Genomic DNA, 24,241 nt, shown 5'->3' on the forward strand with positions numbered 1-24,241 from the left:
TTGCTATTAATTTTTTTACATTTATTATTTTTTTTACTAATACTTTTAATTATTCTTTGACAATTTCATATGTGTATATAATGTATCTTGGTCTTAGAAACCCAACTTCTCCCTCCCATTCCCTTGATTTTTTTAAAAGATTTATTTATTATTTATACAACATTCTGCCTGCACACCAGATCTTACTATGGATGGTTATAAGCCACCATGTGGTTGCTGGGAATTGAACTCAGGACCTTTGGAAGAATAGTGAGTGTTCTTAACCTCTGAGCCATTACTCCAGCCCCATTGCCCTAATTTTTAACATTAATTTGTTTTGCATTGGAGTGGGAGTGAATGTGTGTGCACATGGCATGGCACACATGGAGGCCAGAGGACTTGGGGGAGTTGGTCCTCTCCTTTCACCATGTGGGTCATCAAACTCAGGTCATCAGTCTTGGTAGCAAACAGCCTTCCCCACTGACCCTCTCAGGGGCCTCAGGAAGTTCTTTGTTTTGCTTATATGGCTGTTTTGTCTGCATGTACATTCACGCACTATTCAAGGAGGCCAGGAGAAGGCACCAGATCCCGTGGAGCTGGAGTGATAGATGGTTGTGAGCCACCATGTGGGTTCTGGGAATCCAACCTCAGTTCTCTGAAAGAGCAGTCCGTGTTCTTTAGAGCCAGTTTCGGGGAGGGGCTCTGGGTGCCAAAACCTTGGGCTGGCTCATTCCAGACACACCTCTCCAGCCCTCTAGGGTGACTTCTTATTCTTAAAGTTTCTCAGTGGCTTCTGACCTGATGACCTTGGCCTGAGCCCCACTTCCTCTACACATTTCACTAACATTGGGCAGGCCAAAGGTCCCCACTGGCTTCCTTTATTCTCTTCTGTATTCATGAACAAACACCCAGTATTTCCAACCGTTTCCCTGTTCTGTAAGCCATGGAGTCCTTTAGGCTAACCAGGTGTGTTTCAGCCACCACATTCCCTTTGCTGGCGGCCTATCATTGTCCTGGCCATATGCTCTGCCTTCCGCCCCTGACAGAGTCCCCCACCGAGTACATTATCTGAATCTCTGTGACAGTCATCCCTAGCTACCTTCAAAAATCATCCCCCATAGTAAATAGCAGTGATCCTGTGCAAATAACAGCATCCCCCTGCCTGCCCTCCATCTGTTCCACCAAGGCTTCCAACATGAGCTCCCCAACTCCTCAGCTAGCACAGCCATGAGCATTCTAAAAAGGAGATTCCAGGTGGGACCAGGATGAGATGAGGGATGGGGCTATGATTAAGATGTAAAGCAAATAAATTTAAAAAATTTAAATTAAAAAAAAAAGGATTCTATGCAAACTAAAACTTCTAAAATATCTTCTGCTTCATTCATAGACTTTTCTTGGAGGAAAGTCTCAGAGAAGAGGAAAGGAGGGGAGGGAAAGAAAAAGAGGAGGGGAGGGGGGCAAGGGGAAGGGAGGGGATCCTACAGACAGAACATTATGGCAACCAGATAAAGTGGTTCCCTGTTTATTTCAGAGAGATGGGATATCTTCTGATGGAATAAGTCGGTGAGAATGTCACATGCATACACACAGAGGGGGGGAGAGGGAGAGGGAGAGGGAGGTCTAAATCTACTCATGGCAACCTAATTGCTAAGAGCTATGGTCCTCCAGCAGTCTGGGTTGTCCGCCACTGTCCCTCGGCTTCCTGAACCCCTCAGAATGTTTCAGCCCAGCCATGCAATCACCTTTATAGCTTATTAATGCCTAAAGTTCCCTTCATCAAGGCTAAACACCACAGCTTCTCGTCCCTTGTAAACTTGTGGGAAAATAGCCCACAGTGAGCAGGACATGGTAACACATACCTTTAACCCTAGCACTTGTGAGGCAGATGTAGTAAAATCTCTGTGAGTTCCAGGACAGCCAGGGCTACATAGAGAGACCCTGTCTCAAAAAGTAAAACTTAAAACAAAACAAAACAAAACAAAACAAGGCTGTGGTTATTTATCTCAGAGCCCTGAGTTTCCCCTCCTACCCACACCACTATATCTTTAAAGTTCCTATTTTCTGGGAGGTGTGTGTGTGTGTGTGTGTGTGTGTGTGTGTGTGTTTCAATGAATCAGAGTTCCAGAATATAAAGATTTACAAAATTCAAAAGGTCCACATTGCCGGAGGATGTAAGTCAAGACACATCTGAATGAGACTCATCTTGTTGCTGTCATATGATTAAATCTACACTTCATGACCCATTGAAAAATCCTGGGAAATTCCCCCAAATAAATCCAAATGGGCCCAGTTGTGGACCCTACCACACATGGCTTCATTATTTTTTATTTTTTGTAAAGATTTTTTTTTTTACTTAATGTATATGTTTTTGCCTGCATGTGGTCTGTGCACTGTGTGTGTGTGTGCGCGCGTGCGTGCATGCATGTGTTATAGAAGAGGGCATCTGTGGCCCTTGCAACTATTATAGACAGTGGTGAGCTGCCATGTTGGTGCTGGGAACTGAACCAGGGTCTTTTGCAAAAGCAGCCAGTGCTCTTAACAACTGAGCCATCTCCCCAGCCCCCTATGATTTCACTTCTTAACACTGTCCCCATCTGTCTTCCGCATGGGGGTGAATGGAACCTTTGGCTTAAAAGGTCAGAGGGCCACTGTTAACGGGAAACCCTGTAGGCCAGTGCTCTACATGCTAAGGAGAAAAGCGCCATTCTCCATTTGGTCAGCTCATCTCAGTGTTCGAAGGGAGTGAGCTGGTTAATCAATGTGCTGTTCTCTCCTTATGGTTCAGAACCTGAAGGAGAAAATGACAGTGTGGATCGGACCCCTGGCTAAGAATGCTGGATGCACCAAAAAACTCCTCTGATACCTTTCTGGATGTCAGGTCTGCTCACCTCTACCCACATTTTCTTCTTCATGACTGTGTGTGGCTTTTGAGAGCCTAATAAATGGGTAGATAAGGGCTGGTTCCATTTATATATGGCCCGAGCATGTCAGTGATGAGGTTTAATATTATCAGGTCACTCTTTTGTTGTTGTTGTTCATGTTTTTTCTATGTGTAGCTCTGGCTGTCCTGAAACACACTCTGTAGACCAGGCTGGCCTCGAACACAGAGATCTGCCTGCCTCTGCCTAATGAGTACTGGGACTAGAGGCTTGTATTACCACCCCCCCGGCTCTTGAAAAACAAATCCTGAGTGGACATCCCAATTGCTGAGGACCTCACAGACCACTGGCTGTGCTCTCTGCTATATAACCTGCTATATAGTCTCACTATATAACCCTGACTAGCCTGGAACCCACCCTGTAGGCGTAGCTGGCCTTAAACTCATAGAGATCAGCCTGCCTCTGCTTCCTCAATGCTAGAATTAAAGGCACGAGTCACATGCTAGGCCCTGCTATTATTATTGTTATTATTATTATTGCTGGGTTTCTCTGTGTAGCGCCGGCTGTCCTGGAACTCACCCTGTAGACCAGGCTGGCCCGCTGAGTGCTGGTATTAAAGGTGGGTGCCACCACAACAGGCCACCAGGCTCCAATCAGGAACTACTCAACAGCGCAGACCTCACATCTTTGGGAAAGTCCTATTTTTCTTTCTCATTGCCAAAAAGTCCAGGGTTGTAGCAATTGTTGCAACTGTTTATCAGTTATGAACATTTGCTGCTCTTGCAGAGTTCCCAACATCTGACCTGGTACCTCACAGCTACCACTAACTCCAGTTCCAGGCGCTTCAGTGCTCTCTTTTGGCTTCTACGGCCTACACATATGTAGGCAAAACACTCATCCACATAAAGCAAAAATAAATAGATCTTTAAAAAAATTTCTAAAAATCCAGCCGGGTGGTGGTAGAGGCAGGCAGATCTTTGACTTTGAGGCTAGCCTGGTCTACAGAGCAAGTTCCAGGACAGTGCCGGCTACACAGAGAAACCCTGTCTTGAAAAAAAAAAAACCATAAGACAAAGCAAAACAAAAAACAATCATAACAACTACAACAACAATAAAACTCAAACAAACAAAAAAATTTCATAAAAATCTTATCTTTTATTACTAAGAGTTTGGGGGCTGGGGAAAGCGATGGCGACCATCTTAGGATTCCCAGTGGTCTGCACAGCACTGCGTTTCGGGAGCTGTGGCTTCTCAGTGTTTTCCTGCACCATTGCCCAGGAGTTCCTCGGCTGTGCTCACAGGCGAAGAAGAGGGCCTCGCGCTGCCCTTCATTCCCCTGCCTGGGTGAGGGCACCGCCCCAATGAGGACACCATGGTGCATCCACAAGGGCTGCTCGGGGCCTGGCAGCCTGCCCCTGGGCCTGGCAGATGGGCCTGCTCTCCCTGCAGGGGAGGTGCTGGAGAACCCAGCAGGCCTCTGGATTCTGGGCCCTCCCTGAACTCTTTGTGCCAAGAGAAAGGTAAACTGAGAATTTAATAGCCTGGGTTATTTAGTGCTTCTCCACCCTGCACTCTTTTTCTTGGAATGACCAAAACAACAACAACAACAACAAATCTGTTTTGCTGAAAATAATTTAAGCTTACCAGGCTTTTTTCTCGTCTGTCTGTTTTGTTTCGTTGTGCCAGGATTGCATATTGTAGTTCGCTCAAGCTGGCCTGGAATACCCTATGTATCAGCCCAGCCTGGCCTCAAATTCACAGCAATCCTCCAATCTCAGTCTCCTGAGTGCTGTAATTACAGACAAGCACCACCATGTCCAACATCAAATTTATAGTTTGTGTAGGTGTTGTTGTTGTTGTTTTGATTTTGTTTTTGTGAGACGGGATTTTTGTGTAGCCCTGACTGTCCTGGAACTCTGTAGACCAGGCTGGCCTTGAACTCAGAGATCTACCCGCTTCTGCCTCTCAAGCGCTGGAACAAAAGGTATGTGCCACCACACCGGCTCAGTCTGTGTAGTTTATAAACATTCCTGCCCATCCCACCTGCCGGGAGCCTGATGGCAGCCAGGAAAGAAAACAGGACATACAGACCACCAGATATTAATAATGTAATAGGGTATTAATAACATTGCATGGCATTACCTGTTTTTTGGACACTTTAACATTAAAAGATACAAACCCACTGAGGATCCCAGGAAACCCTGACCAACAACATGAGCCGTCTCAAGGCTTCCCAACATGTAGGGGCAGCCAGAATGACTCTCGCCTGGCCTCTGGCCCGCAAGCAACCTCTACCTCTGTGAGCACATCTGAGAAACCATTTTATTGATTCAACTGCTTATTTACTTGTTTTTCTTTTGGGGGGGCAGCCTAGGCTGCCCCCAGCTCCTTGTGTGGCTGAGGCTGACCTTAAAGGTCATCCTGACTCCATCTTCCCCAGGCGGAGGCTGCCAGCTTGTACCGTCAGCATAAGCCAGCACCATGCTGTTTTCTGCAACCCAGAGCCATGCTGGCTGCTAGCAAGCCCTGTGGGGACTCAGTTGCCTCTCCAGCCTCGAAATCCTTTTAAATCTTAACAAGAGGTGGCCTGCAAGCCAGGCATAAAGCGGAGCACTCCTGTAATCCCAGCATTCGGGAGGCTAAGACTGTGAGACTCTGTGATACAAGAGCCAGCTAGTGCACTGGCATTGCTCAACATCTAGTAATCTGAAAGGATAACCAGAGACTAGTTATCCTAGTCTAGCTGGGATGTGGCTCAGTGCCTGCTTGGCACACACAAATGTTAGGATCAGTCTCCACTCCAGGACATAAACAGACACAGGTGCGATGGCACACAACTTCAATCTCAGCACTCACAAAGCAGAAACAACAGAATCTCTGAGTCTGAGGGGAGCCTGGCCTACATGGTGAGTTAGTTCCAAGCCAACCAGGGACGCACGGTGAGACCTTCTCTCCAATTAGCAACAATAATAAATGATGAAAAGAATATTTAATGAAAAGAAATGAAAGCTTTATGGCTTTATATAATGTTTTAAAGGCTTCAAAACTGTATGCTTTGAAGTTTTATCTTTAAGTGTGTGTGTGTGTGTGTGTGTGTGTGTGTGTGTGTGTGTGTGTGTGTAGAGTGAGCAAGTGAGTGCAGGTGTCTGTGGAGGCCAGAAAGAGGATGTCAGATGCCCTGGCATTGGAGTTACAGATAGTTGTGAGCCTCCTGATGTGGGTGCCAGGAAATGACCTTGGTTCCTCTGCAAGAGCAGCGGGTGATCTTAACTGCTGCGCCACCTCGCCAGCCCCTGAAGTCTGCACCCTCAACTGCAGGCTGAACCTACTACCTCACTTGTGGTGAAAAGCTGTACCACAAGCTGGCGATGGTGGTGCACACCTTCAATCCCAGCGCTCAGAGGCAGAGGAAGGTGGATCTCTGTCTACAGAGTGAGTCCGGGACAGCCAGGGTTACACAGGGAAACCCTGTCTTGGGGCCAAGGTGGGGGGTGGGGTGTACCTCAGAGCATGAAACAATATTAATAGCTTAACCGCATCATTAAGGAATATCTTCTTCTAATGATGAGTAAATGATGTAAATTCTAGCACTGATTGCTGGAAGAGCAAGAGGCTGGAGAGGCAGGCTGGCCTCTGAGAGTGGGCTCTGTGAAGCTAATGGAGGGGGAGGTGCAGGGAGAAAGGAGATGAAGCCAGCCTTTGTCCTGGCATAAGTGGCATTGTTGGACTTTTCCAGCAAAGGGTTGCATCTAGAATACATTTTCAACTTCAAAACTAAGAGTGCATTTGACAATTTCTATTCAGATGCTGGGAGCTGTTGTTGGAAACTTCTAGGCTTGCCAAAACAATTCAGTCTGTCTGGGATAAATTATAAGGGCAGCGAAAACACAAAACAGAAAAACTTCAAAATAAGTTAACCAAAGAAATATGCCTGAACTATTCCATCAATTTCCTGAAGGTTTTCTTTTTTCTCTCTCTTTTTTTTTTCTTCCCCAGTCTTACAGTTTTCAAGCCCCAGGGTTGCGGGTTACTCTGGTGCACAGTCATTGAAATAGAAGAAGGAAAAAAAAAAAGCTCAAAACAGAAGGATAGCAAATGAGAGCAGGATCTCCATCCGGCGGCCATTCACTTGCTAAACAGGGCTATAAAAGGCTTTCTGTTGCTCCCTACCCCAGTCACCCTAAGTAGAATTCAAAGTATCTGTTAACTGAAGGGGAAAAGCAGGAGGCAGCAGGCCCTGTGGACCGGCCCATCTCAGGTCCAGAGAGGAGGCTGCGGAAACAGTCCCCGCCTGAGCTCACTCGGGCAGCGACCGATGAGTCACTGCCGCTTGGATGGGACCAGAGCCTCCTGGTTTCTACAATCCCACTGCAGCAGCCTGGAGTGTTATATTATGGGCTGTCTGAACTGGATGTCTCACTATGTAGCCCTGGTTAGCCTGGATCTCTCCACGGAGACAGGCTGGCCTCGAACGCACAGAGATCACCTGCCTCCGCTCCAGGATGAAATGATTGTACCTTTCCCCAGCAAGCAACTCCACCCAGGGCTCACAGAGGTTCTGACACCCCGGAAAAGAGGAAGGCCTTGGGCCCTGCCAGTCTCTGCTGCCAGGGTTCACACAACGCTGCACTTGTCTCTCAGGTCACTACAGAGACACTCTAAATGGCTTGTAAATGCACCTTTAGAAAAGAAACACTCTAAAGGAGGCTCCAACACAGTCCTGTTATACACAGAAACAAGATGGCCATGTTTCCGTTTATTTTCCTTTTTGGTGCGTGCCTGAGTGTGTGTGTGTGTGTGTGTGTGTGTGTGTGTGTGTGTGTGCGTGTGTGTGCGCGCGCGCGTGCATTGGGGGAGTGTACATGTGCAGGTGTAAAGCTATTCAACATGGAGCCCAGAGTGTTGTCCTGGTGCACCGTCTACTTTTCCTTTCCCTTCCCTTTCCATCCTTCCCCTCCCTCCATCACCCCACCCTTTCCTCCCTGACAGTCTGTCCCTAGCCCTCAACTCCCCAATTAGGCTAAGACCCACCTGTCCTCACCTCCCCAGTGCTGGGGTTATAAACGAAAGCTACCACACTCAGGTTTGTGTGGTTTTTTTTTTTCTTTCTTTTCTTTTTGTTGGTTTCTAGAGACAGGGTTTCTTTCTCTGCGTAGCCTTGGCTGTCCTAGACCCGCTTTGTAGACCAGGCTAGCCTCAAACTCACAGAAACCCACCTGCCTCTGCCTCCCTGAGCGAAGCTTTTTCTTTTTTTCAAAACAAACAAACAAAAAGCAAACAGTGTGTTCTGGGATTGAACTCTGTTCCCGATGCCTGCCACCGCCTGAACAATTGCTCTTGCCCTTTGCTTCCATTCCTGAAGTTAATCTGAACTTGCCTGGTGGCCGCTGTTGACCTAGTTAGTGATGCTGTTGAGCCATCACTAACCCACCTCTCTGGTCCCACTGTGTTTATCCCTATGTGAACGTTTGTGTAATTTTTATTTATTCTATTAGTTCTTTGTTGAGTTTTCTAATTTCTGCAACTATTTTTTTAATTTCTAGAAGTTTCACTGGTTCTGCAGACCTTCGCTGGTAACATCTTACTAATGTGACTTCTGTTACTTTTTATTTTCATTTTTTGCTTTTTGCATCATCTTATTTTATTTCTCTCAGATATTCTGATAATCCAGGTTCTTGTGGTAACTGTTCTCTGTGATACTGGATCTCATGGTGGCCTATTCCCTGATAGGTTTCTAATCTTTCCTGAGTGAATATCTTCGGTAGTGATTGCTTTTCTTTTGGAGAAGCAGGACTATGGAAATGTCACCTTAGCAAGGGTGTGTATTGTTTCTGCCAGAAAACTTTTATACTAATTTGTGGGCTTGAGCATTCTTTTTCAAAGATTTTTTTGTTTTTGTTTTTTGAGACAGGGTTTCTCTATGTAACAGCCCTGGCTGTCCTGTACTCACTTTGTAGAACAGGGTGGCCTTGAACTCACAGATCCTCCTACTTCTGCCTCACAGAGTGCTAGATTACAGGCATGTGCCACACCCAGCTGCTTAAAAGATTTTTTATTGATGATTTCATGCATATATGTATGAGTGTACATGTGTGCAGCAAGTGTGTGGTGTGCCTGAGGAGACTAGAAAGGGGCTTTGGATCCTCTGGAACTGGATTTAAAGGTAGATGTGAGCCACATGTGAGCCCTGGGAACCAAACCTGGGACATCTGGAAGAGCAATAAGTGCTCTAACCACTGAACCATCTCAGCCTTGGCATTCTTTTCTCTCTCTCTCCCCCCAAGACAGTGTCATTCTCCCCCCACCACCCACCCAAGACAGGGTTTCTCTATGTAACAGTACTAGCTGTCCTGGAACTTGCTTTTTTCCAAGACACAAAGTCACAGAGATCCACCTGCCTCTCTGCCTCTGGGTGCTGGGAGCAATGGCGTATGCCACCACACCTGGCAGCTTTTGAAGCTTTAATGCCTAAAGTTTCCTTGCATTTATAAAACAAACAAATACTCAAGGACCCCTAAGCTGAGGAAATTAAAAACAAAAACTGAGTTTTGAAATACCACAACCATGCTACAGAGTATTCAAAACAAATAGGAGGTCTTAGTCGCTAGAGAATAAAGCCAGGTCTTCTCAGAGGAATGCAATAAAGTAGATGACAAGTTCCTAAAAGAGTATGAAATGGCTGACAAGAGCATGATAGCTTCAACATGTGAAGAGAGAAAAAAGTCAAGCTATAATTTAATACCTAGCTAAACTATCACATCAGCGTGCCCATGAAATGAAGACATGGGGTAGGAGGAACCACTCAGACTCCAAATAGAAAAAGAAATAAGCCATTTGTCATCCATGAAGGACATTTAATTCAGACAGGAGTGTCAGAAGTAATACCTGGGAGCCTGCATCCTCTCCAGCATTAGCAGATGGCTACAGCTATGCGAATCACAGCTGTTCCTTTAGATGGGACTTAGGCTCCCTAGTCCAGGCTAGTTCACACCTCAGTGTACTGGGTCTTCACACTGAAGCCTTGTACTGATTTCTGCCTGTTGCCTTTGGTCAGCCTACCCATCTACTCACTTCTGCTTCCTGCTTTTTAAGGAGTTTATTCAGTGCCATGCAGTGGTAGAGCCGCATGGTCACCTGGCAAAAATGCTGACCATGAAGCACAGACACCCCCCCCCCCCCCGCCAATACCTACAGTGCCCATGGAGGCTACCAGCCGCCTACACATTCTCGGCCCTACCCTTCGCATTTGTAGGATGATTCTGGGCAAGACCAAGACCAACATATTTTCAGTGCATGCTTTTCAGGAAGGAGGCTTCAGAGAACCTCAGCAGGCCACCATCACCCTGCAGCGGCTTCTGAGACGGTTCAGTGCCCCTGTGTCATTGCTCCAGATCCCCTGACCCTCTTGCAGGGCAACACAGGCAGTGCGCCTTCCATAGAGCAGGGGGAGTTCTCCACAGGCTAACTTTTCAACGCCTCCCATCCTTCCTGTTCAAGCCACAGTTACCTCTTCAGGCCTACCCCTTCACAAGTGACAAGTGTGTGTGTCATATCGCACACGTGGGGGTCAGAAGACAACTTGCGAGAGTTAGTTCTCTTTTTCCACCATGTTGGTCCCCTGAGACTGAACTCAGGTCGTCAGTTTGGTGGCAAATGCCTTTACCTGCTGAGCCATCTCTCACACCACTATTCCATGCCTGGCTTTGAGGGTCAATCTTGAGCATAAACTTGTTGGACTGACAGGAGGTCAGGTCAGTGGGGCACCTCTGGGTGAGTCTTCAAGGGCTTGTCCACAGAGGGGGAGCTGAGGCCTCTGACACAGCCAGTGGATTAAACCTCCCACAGATTAAGGGCGAGGGTGGGCTGTATAAGGTGAGGCCTGGCTGGAGGAAGCAGGTCACCAGACACCTGTCTCTACAGAGCCTGACTTGTCCTGCCCTCTTTCCAGCTCTTTTTGCTGGCTTCTGTGATGCGAACCATTCCTTTCCAGCATGCTTAGCCTGCTGGGGCAAAGAAACTTCTGGAACCATGCACCCAGTCTTTCTTTCCTTTAGCTGTTTCTGCCAGGCCTTTGGTCACAGTGATGATGAAACTAACAGGCCATATGATTCTCATGGAATGTTTGCTATTCCACATCCGACCACCTCCTGTTCTTCGTATCTTCTGTCCTAATTGGAGCCCTCATGAAAGCATCTATTATGATCCAATCGGTGCTATGCGTTCCTCACCCACAAGTACTCTGCTGAATGCCTAGAATGCTGGAACACTTTTTGAGGCCTCATATAGCATTTGATTAGCAGCATGATAAAGCCACGCACAGTGGCCACGAGTCTCTGATTGCATTTGCTGGGCTGGAGCAGAAGGACTGTGAGCTTGAGGCCAGCCTGGGCTACGTAGCAAAATGTTCTCTCAAAAGAAAGAAAGAGAGAAAGAAACAGAGAGAGAAAGCAAGCAAGCAAGCAAGCAAGCAAGCAAGCAGGACTGGTGACATAGCTCCGTGGTTAAAATGCTTGTATGCTTGATGACCTGGTTTTGATCTGCAAAATTCATAGTGGAGAGGATCGACGTGCAAATGTTGCCCTCTGACCTCCATGTGAGAACCAGGGCACACATATCATGGGGCACAAAAGTGTACATACCCGCACACACAAACACACAATACACACTAACAACAATAACAACCGTCTAGCAGAACCGAGGAGTGGGAGCCTTGTGTAGTCCAAGGCAGACTTAGGATCACAGCTACAGTGCGGACCTGTGAGCTGCAACCCCGCCATGTGCCATTCATCACAGCCCCTGATATGTCTGCGAGCCCTGGGGAGTACAATCATACTCACTGGGCAGGGAACCGCAGAGATAGAGGAAATTGTCGGCTGTCTTTCCACTCGTAAGGCAGGGACACATTCCCCGCACCACTTCCTACCTCCACATAAGGCTCAGGCGCTTCGGGTTCCACTGGGTATTTTTGCACATTAACTTACAAGCTGTGAGTTTGTTCTCAGAAGGAAATACAGACTCCACACCCCCATCCCTGATTATATATACACTAGCAACAAACATAGAATAACAAAGTATCTTTTATAGCGTCTTTGAAGATGGATCCACTTATAAAAGACTTGTCCACATCAAGTTTTTCCTTTTAACTTTCTACACATTTCTTTTGTTTTAAGTGAAAAGCATGTTAGCTGGGTGTGTCTCGGGAACTTGGGAAGCAGAGGCAGGTCATTCCGGAAGTTTGGGAGTAGCCTAGTCTAGACAGTGAGACCCTATCTCAAGAAAGCAAAGTGTTGAGGCTGGAGAGATGCCTCAGCAGTTAAGAGCACTGGCCACTCTTCCAAAGGATCACGGTTCAATTCCCAGCACCCACATGGCAGCTCACAACTGTCTGTAATTCCAATTTCAGGGGGTCTGACACCCTCACACAGACAGACGTGCAGGTAGAACATGAATGTACATAAAATAAAAATTAAAAAAAAAAAAAAACAAACATTGCTGGGTGGTAGCAGCACACACCTTTAGTCACAGCGTTCCAGAGGCAGAGGAAGGCAGATCTCTGAGTCTGAGGCCAGCCTGGTCTACAGATTGAGTTCCAGGATAGCCAGGACTACAGGGAAGCCCTATCTCAGAAGGGGGGGGGAAGCAAAGTGTTTTTGAACCCTTTTTAGGTTCCATGATGAAGCTGCAGTTGCAAAATGTATTTTCTGCATTTGTGCCGACCACTTCCTTCCCCTTTTCACCTCTTTTTTTTTTTTTAATTGTCTTATAGACTGCTAGCGCGCTGTGGGTGTCCCAGGTACTGACAGGACCAGACCACTGCTGCCTTTAAGGAACTTGCCTTCCACAGCCCTCTGATTTCTAAGGGATCCCTTCAGAGAACCAGTCAGACATTTTTGTCTAAAAGGAAAACTGGGGGCAAGCAAGAAAGAAGCTTACACATTCGATAAAGAAGTCAACTCGGTGGCTCCAGTGACAGCAGAGGAAGCAGGCAGCTGTGTCATTCCAGATGTGGCTATGTGCTAAAGGAGGTGTGGCCTGGAGACACACTTTCTCCCCATCCCCCCCAGCTGGCTCCAGTCTCAGCAGATCACTCCCTGCCCCCAGCTTCAGGCGCCCGGACTGTGTTCTCAGGGTGGCAAATGGCCCAGGCTGCACACTCTGGTGGTCTTGAGACAGCTATCAATCGTGTGAACAAAATGCCCTCTTGCTTAAGGATGGCAAAAGTTCCTGGCTTCAATCTTAATCTCTCTTTAGAACGGTCTATCATATAATCTAAGACACATTAAAACACACACACATAATTTAAAAATAATAAATGTTTAACCCACATACATAGTATATCAACTTCTAAAATATTTTATTTTCATTTTTTTTAAGTGTGTGTGTGTGTGTGTGTGTGTGTGTATAGATGAGTGAGTGTGTGAATTCTGTAGTTACCTGAGAAAGCCAGAATTGGGTGTCAGATCCCATAGAGCTGCAGTTACCGAAACATTCTTTTTTCTTTTCCTTTCTATTTTTGTTTGTTTTGATTTGTTTTTGTTTGTTTGTTTTTGTTCGATGTGTAGCCTTGGCTGTTCTGGACTCTCTCTGTAGAACATTCTGGCCTCGAACTCAGAGATCCACCAGCCTCTGCCTCCGGAGTGCTGGTTAAAGGTGTGCACCACTGCACCTGGCTCTAGAACATTTTTTAGTTGATGACTGATATGAGAGAACCTAGCTCACTTCAGGCCATGTCACCCTAGAAAGAAAGTCCTGGCTGCACAAGAGAGCAGGCTGAGCAAGCCACGGGAAGCACCTGGTAAGCAGCTTACCTTCCTGCCTCTACTCCCGCTTCAGTGCTTGTCCTGACTTTCCTTCGTGATGAACTGTAAGACGAATTAACCCTCGTCCTCCCCACGCTGCTTTTGGTTGTGGTGTTTACCAAGGCAATAAAAGGAAAACTGGAACAGTCTACACAGTGAGTTCAGGGTCAGCTGGGGCTACATAGTGAGACTCTGTCTCCAAAATTCAAAACAAAAATCTGAAATCAGGAGTGGGCAAGATGGCTCAGAGGGTGAAGGTGCTTGCTGCCAAGCCTGATGACCTGAGTTCATCCCCAGGACCACAAGGGGAAAGGAAAGACCTGACACCTGCAAGTTGCCCTTAGACCTCCACTGGCATGCTCACCCCCACCCACCATGGATAACTAAATAAACAAACAGCTGACTGTGAAAACCCGAATTGGCTCTGGGGAAAAAACGTGATGGATGCCCAGAACCCACCTCTCAGAATTCCCCCGCCTCTTCCTCCCTTCATGACTCAGGACCGCCCGCTCTGCAACGGCTTCAAATGAAGAGACTCAAACTCTAGCACTTTTACTTTTTTATTGTCCTTGCTTTGGGGAGAGGTGATTTGAAAGCCTTCCTTGGTGTCCTCTGCTGCCCTGGAATTTGCTGTGCTGCCCACACTAGATGGGAACCGTCCTGAGTGCTAGGACTACAGCCCTAATGTCCCACCCCCAAAACTTTTAGGAACCATATCACCATAGAAAATGAGATGTTAAGACCCACAGAAACGGGTCTGCTCTTAGGCATTGATATTGAGAATTCTAGTGTCATTTAACTTTTGTTTTTCCTGCCTGGCCTGGAATGTGCTAGACCAGGCTGGCCTCGAACTCATGGAGATCCGACTGTCTCTGCCTCCCAAGTACTGGATTAAAGGTGAGCACCACCATGCCTGCTAATAATTTAGCTTTTAGGTAGTTTCTTAAATTGAGTTATGTAACAAAAGGCCTCACGATTAAACCAGAGAGGTCACCAGGGAGGTGGTGGCGAAAGCCTTTACTCTCAGCAGTTAGGAGACAGAGGCAGCCAGACCTCTCTGAGTTGGAGGCCAGCCTGCTCTACAAAGTGAGTTCAAGGATAGCCAGGGCTACACAGAGAAACCCTGTCTCAAAAAAAAACAAAAACAAACCAAACAAACAAACAAACAAAAAAACCCAAAAATACCCACCACCAACAAAGAAAAAGAAAGACAAAAAGAAACCCAGAGAGAAGGTGAACTCACATGGTTTCTAGGGAGTCCTGACTAGTCACCCCTCTTGGAGTGTGAAGAGAAGCGGCCACACAAACTTTCTGTGGCGAAGAAACTAACTAAACCGGAGCCATGGAAGAGCCACACCTCCAAGAAAAAGAGGCTGAGGAGGCAGTACCTGCCGACCTGACTTCTATTCTCGGCAAACCAAATGGTGGAAAGGGAGAACCAGCTCCTGGAGTTGATGTCCTCTGAGCACTGGGACGGACACACGGACACACACACACACAACAGTACTGAAGTCTGTAAAAACAAGCAAACCAACCTAACTCAACTGCCATTTTCCATTTCAGCAGCTGCTTGCAGCCACTGACTGAAGTTTCTGTTAGACAGTGCCCTAGCTTGCATGTAGAAGTTACATAAGGACAGCAGCCACATGACAGGATGGGGTTATTCACCCAGGCCTCGGATGGACTTGACTTTAACAAGAGTGTTTAGAAAACAGTGCACTCTCTGTTGGGAAACATTAGTTTACATTTTGACAACCTTCTCCTCTCATCCCCTACCAGGCTGGCAAACCATGGCTCTGTCAGAACTCCAGGATGAGGCCCTGCCATGTTTAGCCAGCACGGTTTGTTTCTGGGGCAGTTGTCACAGTGACCCTGAAAGTCATTCCAGGGTTGTCAATGGGAAAAGCCAGTAAGGCCACAGAAGGCAAGTCCCTTAAAGGCTGAGATGGTGTGGTCCTGTCAAGCCCCTATGACACTCAGGGACAAAGGACCAGGAATAGATTCAAACACTTCAAATACCAGAGATCCCATCAACTTGCTAATTTCCTGAAAAACAAGCAGGTCTACGTGTGTAGCCCTGGTGGCAGGGTGCTCGCTTGCCTGTCCTGCACAGGGCCGCTGTATTCCACTCAGCACGGAATAAACCGTCATCCTGGCACTTGTTCCCACCAGCCTTGTCTCCATATGGAGACCCTGTCTCAAAAAGCCAAAATACAAAACCAAAGCTACAAAACAAGTATCAAGCCCTCTTATCTCTGGGGTAGGATCAAGGCCTAAGGGGCCTGGCTGCCACGCCTTGTCTTGCTTAGTGGCTTTCTGCTGGTCAGTCCTCAGGATCCATGGGTCTCTGCTTCCCAAGGGCTAGGATTCGGGCATGCACTACCACGCCTGGCTTTTACATGGGGGCTGGAGATCTGAACTTGGATCCTCATGCCAGCCCTTCACCCACTGAGCCATCTCCGAAGCCCCAAGAGGAAGCTTGAGGGTTTGTGTTGGAGGAAGGATAAGAGCTGTTTTCACTAAAACCAGAAAATGCATTCCAACATACGCTGGTCTAACCAGATGAAGCAACAGAACCACCTGAAGCAGTTGAGCCCAGACTCCTGGATAGCTGCATCTCTGCAGAGTCGAGGCTGAAGGACAGCTTCCTTCGTCACCCTGCCTCTGAGGAACACAGTATCTAGGTAACATCTAAATACACTCTCCTGCCCAGAGAAAAAAACCCTCCCAGGGAATTACCAGGCTCCTAGCCACAGGCAAAAGTGTCCTATGGTGAGCAGGAAATTTGAGGTACTATGACAGTCTTGACTCAGAGACACAGCAGAAGGGACAGTGAAAGAAAAGGAGATTCAGCTCATACCCAGACCCAGAAATTCATGCAAGTTTATACAACACACCCCCTGGGCCATCACACACAACCCAGAGTCTAGACAAATGCATTCTGGGAGACAGTTCGTGGAGTTCTAGAAACTGTACGGCTGGCTGCTAGGAACAGGAAGGCGAGCTGAGTCAAATACAATCAGGCCACTTAATCATTTGTGGAAACTGTGGGGAGAGACATCTGTGTTGAGTCAAAGACACTCAGAAGTTAGCAATGGAAAGTGGGTGTGGCCATACATCTCTGAAATGTCAGTGTTTGGGAGGTTGGGGCAGGGGGGTGGCAAGCTTAGACTATGTAGGGAAACCAGTTTCCAAAAACAAAACAAAGAGAGCAATGGGGAATTCAGTGAGAAAAGCTGACTTCACGTCTCCACATAGCCTGCAGTGGACAGCCGGTTTCAGGTCACCTTCAGAGCAAAAGGACTTAAAACAGTCAGTGTTTAGACATCAGTGTTTGCACTTTGATGTCTGTGGCTCCCACATTTCTGGGGAGGGCAGCTATAGTACTTTCAGAGAAAAAAAAAAAGATGCTTCCTGTAGGGAAAGATAAATCAGTGGAAATATGGAGGTAGCAATTCAACTTGGCAGTAAGGCCAAACAGCCCAAGCTGGGGGTGCGGAGCTGGCTCCGTCAGTGAAGTGTCTGATGCCTAACGTGAGAGTGTGCATTCTCAGCACTAGAAACGACAAACAAATAACACTAACAACAACAGCCACAGGCACAGTGGCATTCACCTGTATCCTCAGTGCTGGGCAGGGTGGAGACAGGCAGAGCCAGGGCCTTGCTGGAAGGCAGCGGAGGCAAGCTCCAGGTTCAGTGGAAATAAAAACCCACCAGGATCGAAAAAGAAGCGGACAATAAGACACTGAGTCACGGACCGGAGAGATGGCTCAGAAGTTAAGAGCCGTTTCCGTTTGCAGAGGATCCGAGTTCATCAGCATCTATGCTGCCTGTAATTCCAGCTCCAGGGGATCCAACACCCTCCCCTGGTCTCTGTACACATGTGGGACACAAACATACATTCAGGTAAATGTCCATAAGCATAAAATAGCATAAAGATATATTGGCAAAACAAGAAAAAAATGACAATTCTTTTAATAATAAAAAGACATGTTAAAATCAACCTTAGACTTTCATTTCCCTTCTCTCCCCTTTCTTTTTGTTTTCAGTCAAGGTTTCCTGTAGCCCTAGCTGGCCCTGAACCTGCAGCAATCCTCACACCACCTCCCAAGTGCTAGGATTTTAGGCCTATGCCGCCACAACCTTAGTGGAAAAAAACCTGAAGCACTCTCCATAATCAAGAAGATAAACCCACAATGACTATTGCTCTCTGTACAAGGAGGTCGCAGACTGCAGAGGAAGATAAGAAAAATAAACAAAAGGCACAAAGATGGGGGAAGTAGAATACGACAGCCAGTACTGGCTGCTGACGGAAAGCTATGTTTTGGGTCACCATGGGAGGCTCTGGGCTCTGGTACTGACATGTAACCATGTTCCAGACATCTGTGAATTAAGGTCTCAGAAGCAGGGCTGATGAGGTTAGAGAGGCGCTCAGTGGCTAAGAGCCCTGGCTACTCTCACAGAGGACCAAGATTCAATTCCCAGCACCTACGTGGTAGCTCACAACCGCCTGTAACTCCAGTTCCAGGGAATTGGATGCCTTCTTTTGACCTCCGCCAGGCTCACAGACCCATATGCAAGCAAAACACTCATACACATAAAATATGAGCGTGTACATTTGTGCCACATATGGACACACACATGACTCATAAACTGAGTTGACTACATTTTTTTTTTAATCCAGTGAGGTTTATTGGATGGAGAGAGAGTTAGAAGGAGAGAGAGACAGAGAGACAGACAGACATAGTGGGGGGAGGGGTGCCCCTACAGAGAGAGGGGAGAGCAAGAGGAGAGTAAGAGTAAGGAAGTTGACTACATTTAATCTAGAGTTTTCAAACAGACTTCCGTCAGCTTAGTTTTAATTATTGCTTAGGATTAGTTTCTGTCTATATCTATACACATTGGTCTCTCTGTGTAGACCAGGCTGGCCTGGAACTCACAGAGATCCACCTAAAGGCATTTGCCACCCACCTTGTTTTTATTTATTTAAAAAAAAATCTCTTTATCTTTCATCTTTTTTAACCAGAAATATATTTATTTTCTTTTTAATTGTGTGTGAGTCTATTTGGCACATGGATGAAGGTGCCCACAGAGGCCAGAGGCATGGGAGGCCCCGGAGCTGGAGTTACAGAGTTGTGACCCACCTGAGGTGGGTGCTGGGAACTGAACCTGGGTCCTCTGCAGGAGCACTATGCCCTATTATCCACTGAGTCACCTCTCCAGTTCCATGTATTTTTTTTAAGATTTACCTATTTTTACTTTATGTCTGTGCATCGCACGCATGCAGTGCTTAGAGAGGCCAGAAGAGGGCGCCGGATCTCCTGGAACTAGAATTACAAAGGACGGCAGGCTACCACCTGGGTGCTGAGACTCCTACCCCGGCCTCCTGGGAGAGCAGGCAGCACTCTCAACCACTAGGCCATCTCTCCAGCCCATATTTTTTGTTTTTTTTTTTTGTTGTTTGTACACAGGGTTTCTCTGTGTAGCTTTGGCTGTCCTGGACTTGCTTTGTAGACTAGGCTGGCCTTGAACTCACAGCAACTGGCCCTCCTCTGCCTTCCCAAGCGCTGGGATCACAGGCATGCACCACCAGCCGTATTTTTCAATTTTTCAAGAGAGTCTCAATTATCCTACAGTGACATCAAGCCCACTGTGCAGCCAAGGATGACCTTGATCTCCTGCCTCTACTCGCAAGTGCTGGAAGTAGCAGTCTTGAAAGCAGCCCTCCCAACTAGGTACCGTTTTTAAGGTCTGAGGAGGGGCTGTCTGCCGTAAAAGTTGGTGATTTCTAGGCCCACATGGTGGAGCCCCCTCAGTGCCCACGGCATATGAGTGCTACTGACACCCACACATAAATAAAAGACTGTAACTTAAAGAAAAATTTAAGCAACACTTTAAATACGGCTAGTTAAAAATTTATGGTAAGCCTGGTCGCTTAAAAAAAATATATGTCTTTTGGTAACATAAAAGCCTGCCTTCGTGATGTTAAGAATGTGCATTTCAGTATATTAAGTAATTTTTAAAAATACATAACCATATACCCCTCCTTCTATTTGCAACATTTCCTCACTCAAGGCATTTCAAACTCCTCGGGCAGAACCGAATGGCACCATGAAAAAGCAGAGCTTTTCCAAAGAAAAGCGCAGACTGTGGTGCCCCAATGGCCCTGGGCACCGTGAATGAATGCCACTATTTAATGGTATAATTGTGTTTATATTATCTTGATGACTTTCATAAAAAGAAAATGGGGCTTCTAGGGAAAAAACACACACTGGCCTGGGAGGACAAGGCACACTTTATGTCTGAACCACCAGAGAGGAGCGCTCCCGCAGACTTCCAAATGCCCCCCTCACCCCAGCCTCCTGGGGATCAGCCTGAATGAACCGTGCCGCAGCTGGGCAGAGGGTTAGGCCTTTCTGGAAGCCTGGGGCTGCCGGGCTCTCCCCCATGGGCTGAGATGGCTGCTTCAGCTTCTGAGACATGGCCTTCGAGCATGGCCTTCTGAGCCACTCCTGTTGTGACGTGACCAGGTTGCCCCATTTTCCTCATTGGCTACTAGGCTCATCACCTCAACCCTGGTTTTTCCCCCCAGTGTAGACTCCTGGTCGCCATGGTTATGACACAAAATGAAACCGTTGTTCCTCCCATCAAGTACCCTCCTGTGGTTATGTCAGAAAGGGGAAGCTGAGGCCCAGCCTCTCAGTGTCGGCCTAGGAAACACGCTCCGGGGAAGTGAGACGGGGTCCCCTCACCTTCTCTACGTCGGCCTTGGTCACATTGATGTCAGCGTCCATCTTCTCGAAGTACTGCTGGGCACGGTCGGCCTCCTTGCAGTCCCGTTCAAACCGCCTCTTACTCTGCGGACAGAGCACAGCCACGCCTGCTGGTCACCCACCCACCCTGCCACCCCGAGGGCATTCTCCCCAGACCATCCATTACGCCTCATCATCTCCAGAAGTGACTTCAGCATCTGTCCCCCTTACAGCCATCCCCGTCTGTTCTCTGCCTAGGATTCATCTGCCTCTACCGAAGCACGTTTCAATGAGCTGCTGTGTGCACATGTGAGTGCCGGTCTATGAAGAGGTCAACATCGGGTGCCTTCCTCAATCACTCTCCACACCATTTGCAAATGTTAAAGATTTATTGTCATTTTGATGGTGTGTGGTTGTGTGTGTATCAGTACAGTGCAGGCACCTGCAGAGCCAGAGTTATTGGATCCGCAGGAGTGGAATTACAGGTGGCTGTGAGACACCCAGTGGGTGCTGGGAACCACCCCAGGCCCTCTGCAAGAGTGTTGATGTTTGTGACTGTTGAGCCATTATCTCTCCAGCTCACCCACCCTGCTTTCTGAGACAGCTTCTCACTAAGCCTGGAGCTTGCTGAGATGCTGTGCTGTCTGGCTGGTCAGAGAGCACCTGAGCCCCTCCTGTCTCTACCTCCCTAATGCTGGGATTATAGGCATGTGCCATTGCACCCAGCTTTTTAAGTAGTGCTGGGGATCCAAACTCAGGGCCTCATGCTCCCACGGCACATGCTTTACCCACTGAGGTATCTCTCCAGCCCTCCTCCAGCATTTCTAGCACAGCACTTTGCTGGCCATGGGAGTAAACTAAGTGAAATACAAATGAGAAAAATCTAGAAAGACGACTCCTTAGTGGTCTATGCTTCGGTGTTTTTCCTAGTGAGCCATTCCAGGTGAGCTGGTCTGGGGGGACAGTGGTCTAGCTGCCGGCTTCCTGCTTACCGACTCCAGCTGCTTCCAGCAGGTCTCTATGTGCTGCTGAGCCTTCCGTCCATCGTGGAAGTTCTGTGAAGCAGAAAACAGAGCAGGGGTCAGCACCAACCCTCCTCCTGCAAAAACCTCCCATCTGCTTAAACAGCTTTAAAGATGTATGTTTCTTTTTATATGTGTGCCTGTTTTCCGTGTGTGTGTGTGTGTGTGTGTGTGTGTGTGTGTGTGTGTGTGTAGTGCCCACAGAGGCCAGGAGAGGGCATCAGATATCAGATGCCCTGGGGCTAGAGTTGCAGATGCTTGTGAGCCACCGTGTGGGTGCTGGGAACTAAATCATCTGCAAAGGCAGCAACTGCTTTTAACTGCTGAGCCATCTCTCCAGCCCCTTAAGTAGCCAATAGGTCTGGGCTGGAGGTGTGAGTCAGTGGAAGTGTGTCCACCTAGTATGTGTGAGGCCCTGCAAAGCCAACAAACACTGACCACCTAGTCTGCACAGTCCCAAGAAATCGAAGGGCTCATGCCTGTAATCCAGGACGAGTGTGGCTGATGCAGGAGGATTGCCATGAGTTCAAGCCAGACTAGAGTGAGACCCTGATCTCAAAAAACAGCCAAAGTTTAAACAATAAACAAGTTAAGGGGAAATGGAAACAAGAGTGGCTGCAGAGTTCCTTTTTAAGTTGTAGGCACAGCGATATTGAATGTGAAATTGTACGCGGCTTGCAAAAACAGGAATGTCTTACTGAGACAGGCATCACACCGGCAGATGAGGCACACACCTCTAATCCCAGCACTTGAAAGGCAGAGGCAGGTGGATGTTTGAGGCCAGTCAAGGCTGCATAATGAGACCCTGTCTTAAAGGAAAAACTTAACACCAATCACTGGGGTCATCCTCTGAGCATTGGTGAATTCACATGTTATATTTTTCACCTCCCACAAATGAAAAATTGTACTTCTTAGCTGTCTCCCCCAGCCTCTATTGAGTTGGGAAATCACCCCTGTACCCCTGTGAATCTGTCTGTGTTGGCTCTGTCACATAATGGAACCCCGTAGACTGAGGACTTCTGTGATTGGCAGGATGGCAATATTTCTTCCTATTCACATGCAAGGATACTCTCAAGGTTCTTCCTGTTGTAGTATGTATCTTTTCACCAATCCTTTCTTCTGGCTGCATAATATTCCACTGAACGGAGGTGCCACATTGAGGTAGCCGCTCACTGGTTGGTAGACATCTGCTCTGTTCCTAGTTTAGGGAGGCTATGGATGTTGTTCTACAAACACTGCTGTGAGCTTTGTGCAAACGGACTTTGTATCTTAGAAGCTTCAAAAACATTTTATTATTATTGTGTTTAGGTGGGCATGTGAAATGTGTGGTTGTGGAGGACAGCACACTCGGAGGACAGAGGATGACTTGTCGGAATTGGTTGTCTCTTTCCAACGTGTGGATCCCTGGGGACTGAACTTTATCAGCTGAGCCACCTCACCAGCCAGAGAATCTTTGAAACCAGAAAGGTCTTGTGGTGGGCATGTGACTAGTATTACCTTCCAGAGATCACAGAAAGCTGGGTCAGGCAAGCTGCTAGGAGAAGGGGAGGAGAGGGGCTTAGAGAGGGACACTGGCAGCTCAGGGTCTGAGGGAACAGAAGACTATGGATGGGTCTGAACCTGGATGATGTGAAGGAAAGACACCAGAATGAAAGCTGTTGCCTGGTGACAATGCAGGGAGGAGAACTTTGACCCCTGCTCTACAACACAAGCACTCTACCCCTGGCCCCACCACCAGCCACCATGTTTGTCTTTGATTAGTCAAGCCACTGGGGGGTCAGGATCAGATGTGATCCTGGGTCTCTGAGATAGCTCAGTGGATAAAAGTGCTTACCACCAAGAATGATACCCAGAGTTCAGTTTGGGGTCCCACATAGTGGAAGGAGAAAACCAATTTCCAAAGCTGTCCTCTGACCTCCATTAATGTGCTGTTCAAGTGTGCACACATGTCCCGGGTCCGGGGTCCTGAGAGCTTAGCAGGGTCTCTCCCACAAGGCAGAAGGAGAAACCAAATCCACAAAGCTGTCCTCCAACCTCCAATGGCACACCGCGACACACATGCCCAACAAATAAAAACTTTCCGTAAGTCCAGAGTTTCAGAAGAAGGAAAGAAGGGAAGCCACAGTGTGAGGAGGGTAAATAGACGGACAGTTTTAAGGCTAATATTTCTAGAAGGTTCCAGAGTCTGGTCCAATGTGGCCTGGGGCCTGAGAGCTGGGAAGGGTTAGCATGGAACCTCCACTAGAGAGGACTTGTCGTAAGGTGGGTAGTCAAAGCTGGGTGACTGCCAAGGATGAACGCTCTGGAAAAGAAAATGATACGGCTAGAGAGAGGAAATGACATCTCTCTCACTTAGCATCCAAAAACCACCAGTTCCCTTTAACATACTTCCACCAGACACCAATGGGATCAGTGGACCTTGTCTGCATGGCCAGAGGCCGCAGGGCCTGTGCCGGGTAAAGGGCTCTGCCCTCTGGGTCTGCTTAGATTTGCTGCCTGAAGCTGCCCAGTCAGCGAGGCTGCTCGTTTGGCTAAGTCTCTGGACCAAGGTCACAGTAAACTCTGAGCTCCTGCAGGGTTCACCCTTGACTCTGGAGACAAGGGGCAGCAGCAGTTCCCCAGCTGGCTGTCCTGGCAAATGCCCTTCTGTGCATCTGTGCGTGTGTCCTGTGCAGGCCAGGGGTTAAAGTGTCTTCCTCCACCATTTCCCGCCTCACTTCTCTCTCTGTGGACCAGGAGCTTACTGGTTCTGCTAGACTGGCTGGCCGCTGACCTCCTGGGGTCTGCCCACTTCTGCTTTCCATTACTGG

The 24,241-nt window shown here is 47.7% G+C and overlaps 1 protein-coding gene across 25 annotated transcripts in view; it reads right to left on the reverse strand.

Moving 5' to 3' along the window:
- Positions 1-24,241, reverse strand: part of Fnbp1 (formin binding protein 1) — a 112,222-nt gene that overhangs the window by 32,780 nt on the left and 55,201 nt on the right. For all 25 annotated transcript variants that reach the window (XM_060389886.1, XM_021652934.2, XM_060389897.1 and 22 more), the window contains exons 5-6: positions 21,402-21,464; positions 20,410-20,514 (exon numbers count right to left, since the gene is read on the reverse strand). In XM_060389886.1, coding sequence (XP_060245869.1) covers positions 20,410-20,514; positions 21,402-21,464 — 168 coding nt within the window. The remainder of the gene's footprint in view (positions 1-20,409; positions 20,515-21,401; positions 21,465-24,241) is intronic.

The sequence above is a fragment of the Meriones unguiculatus genome, chromosome 8 (genome assembly GCF_030254825.1).
Source record: "Meriones unguiculatus strain TT.TT164.6M chromosome 8, Bangor_MerUng_6.1, whole genome shotgun sequence".
NCBI classification, from domain to species: Eukaryota; Metazoa; Chordata; class Mammalia; order Rodentia; family Muridae; genus Meriones; species Meriones unguiculatus.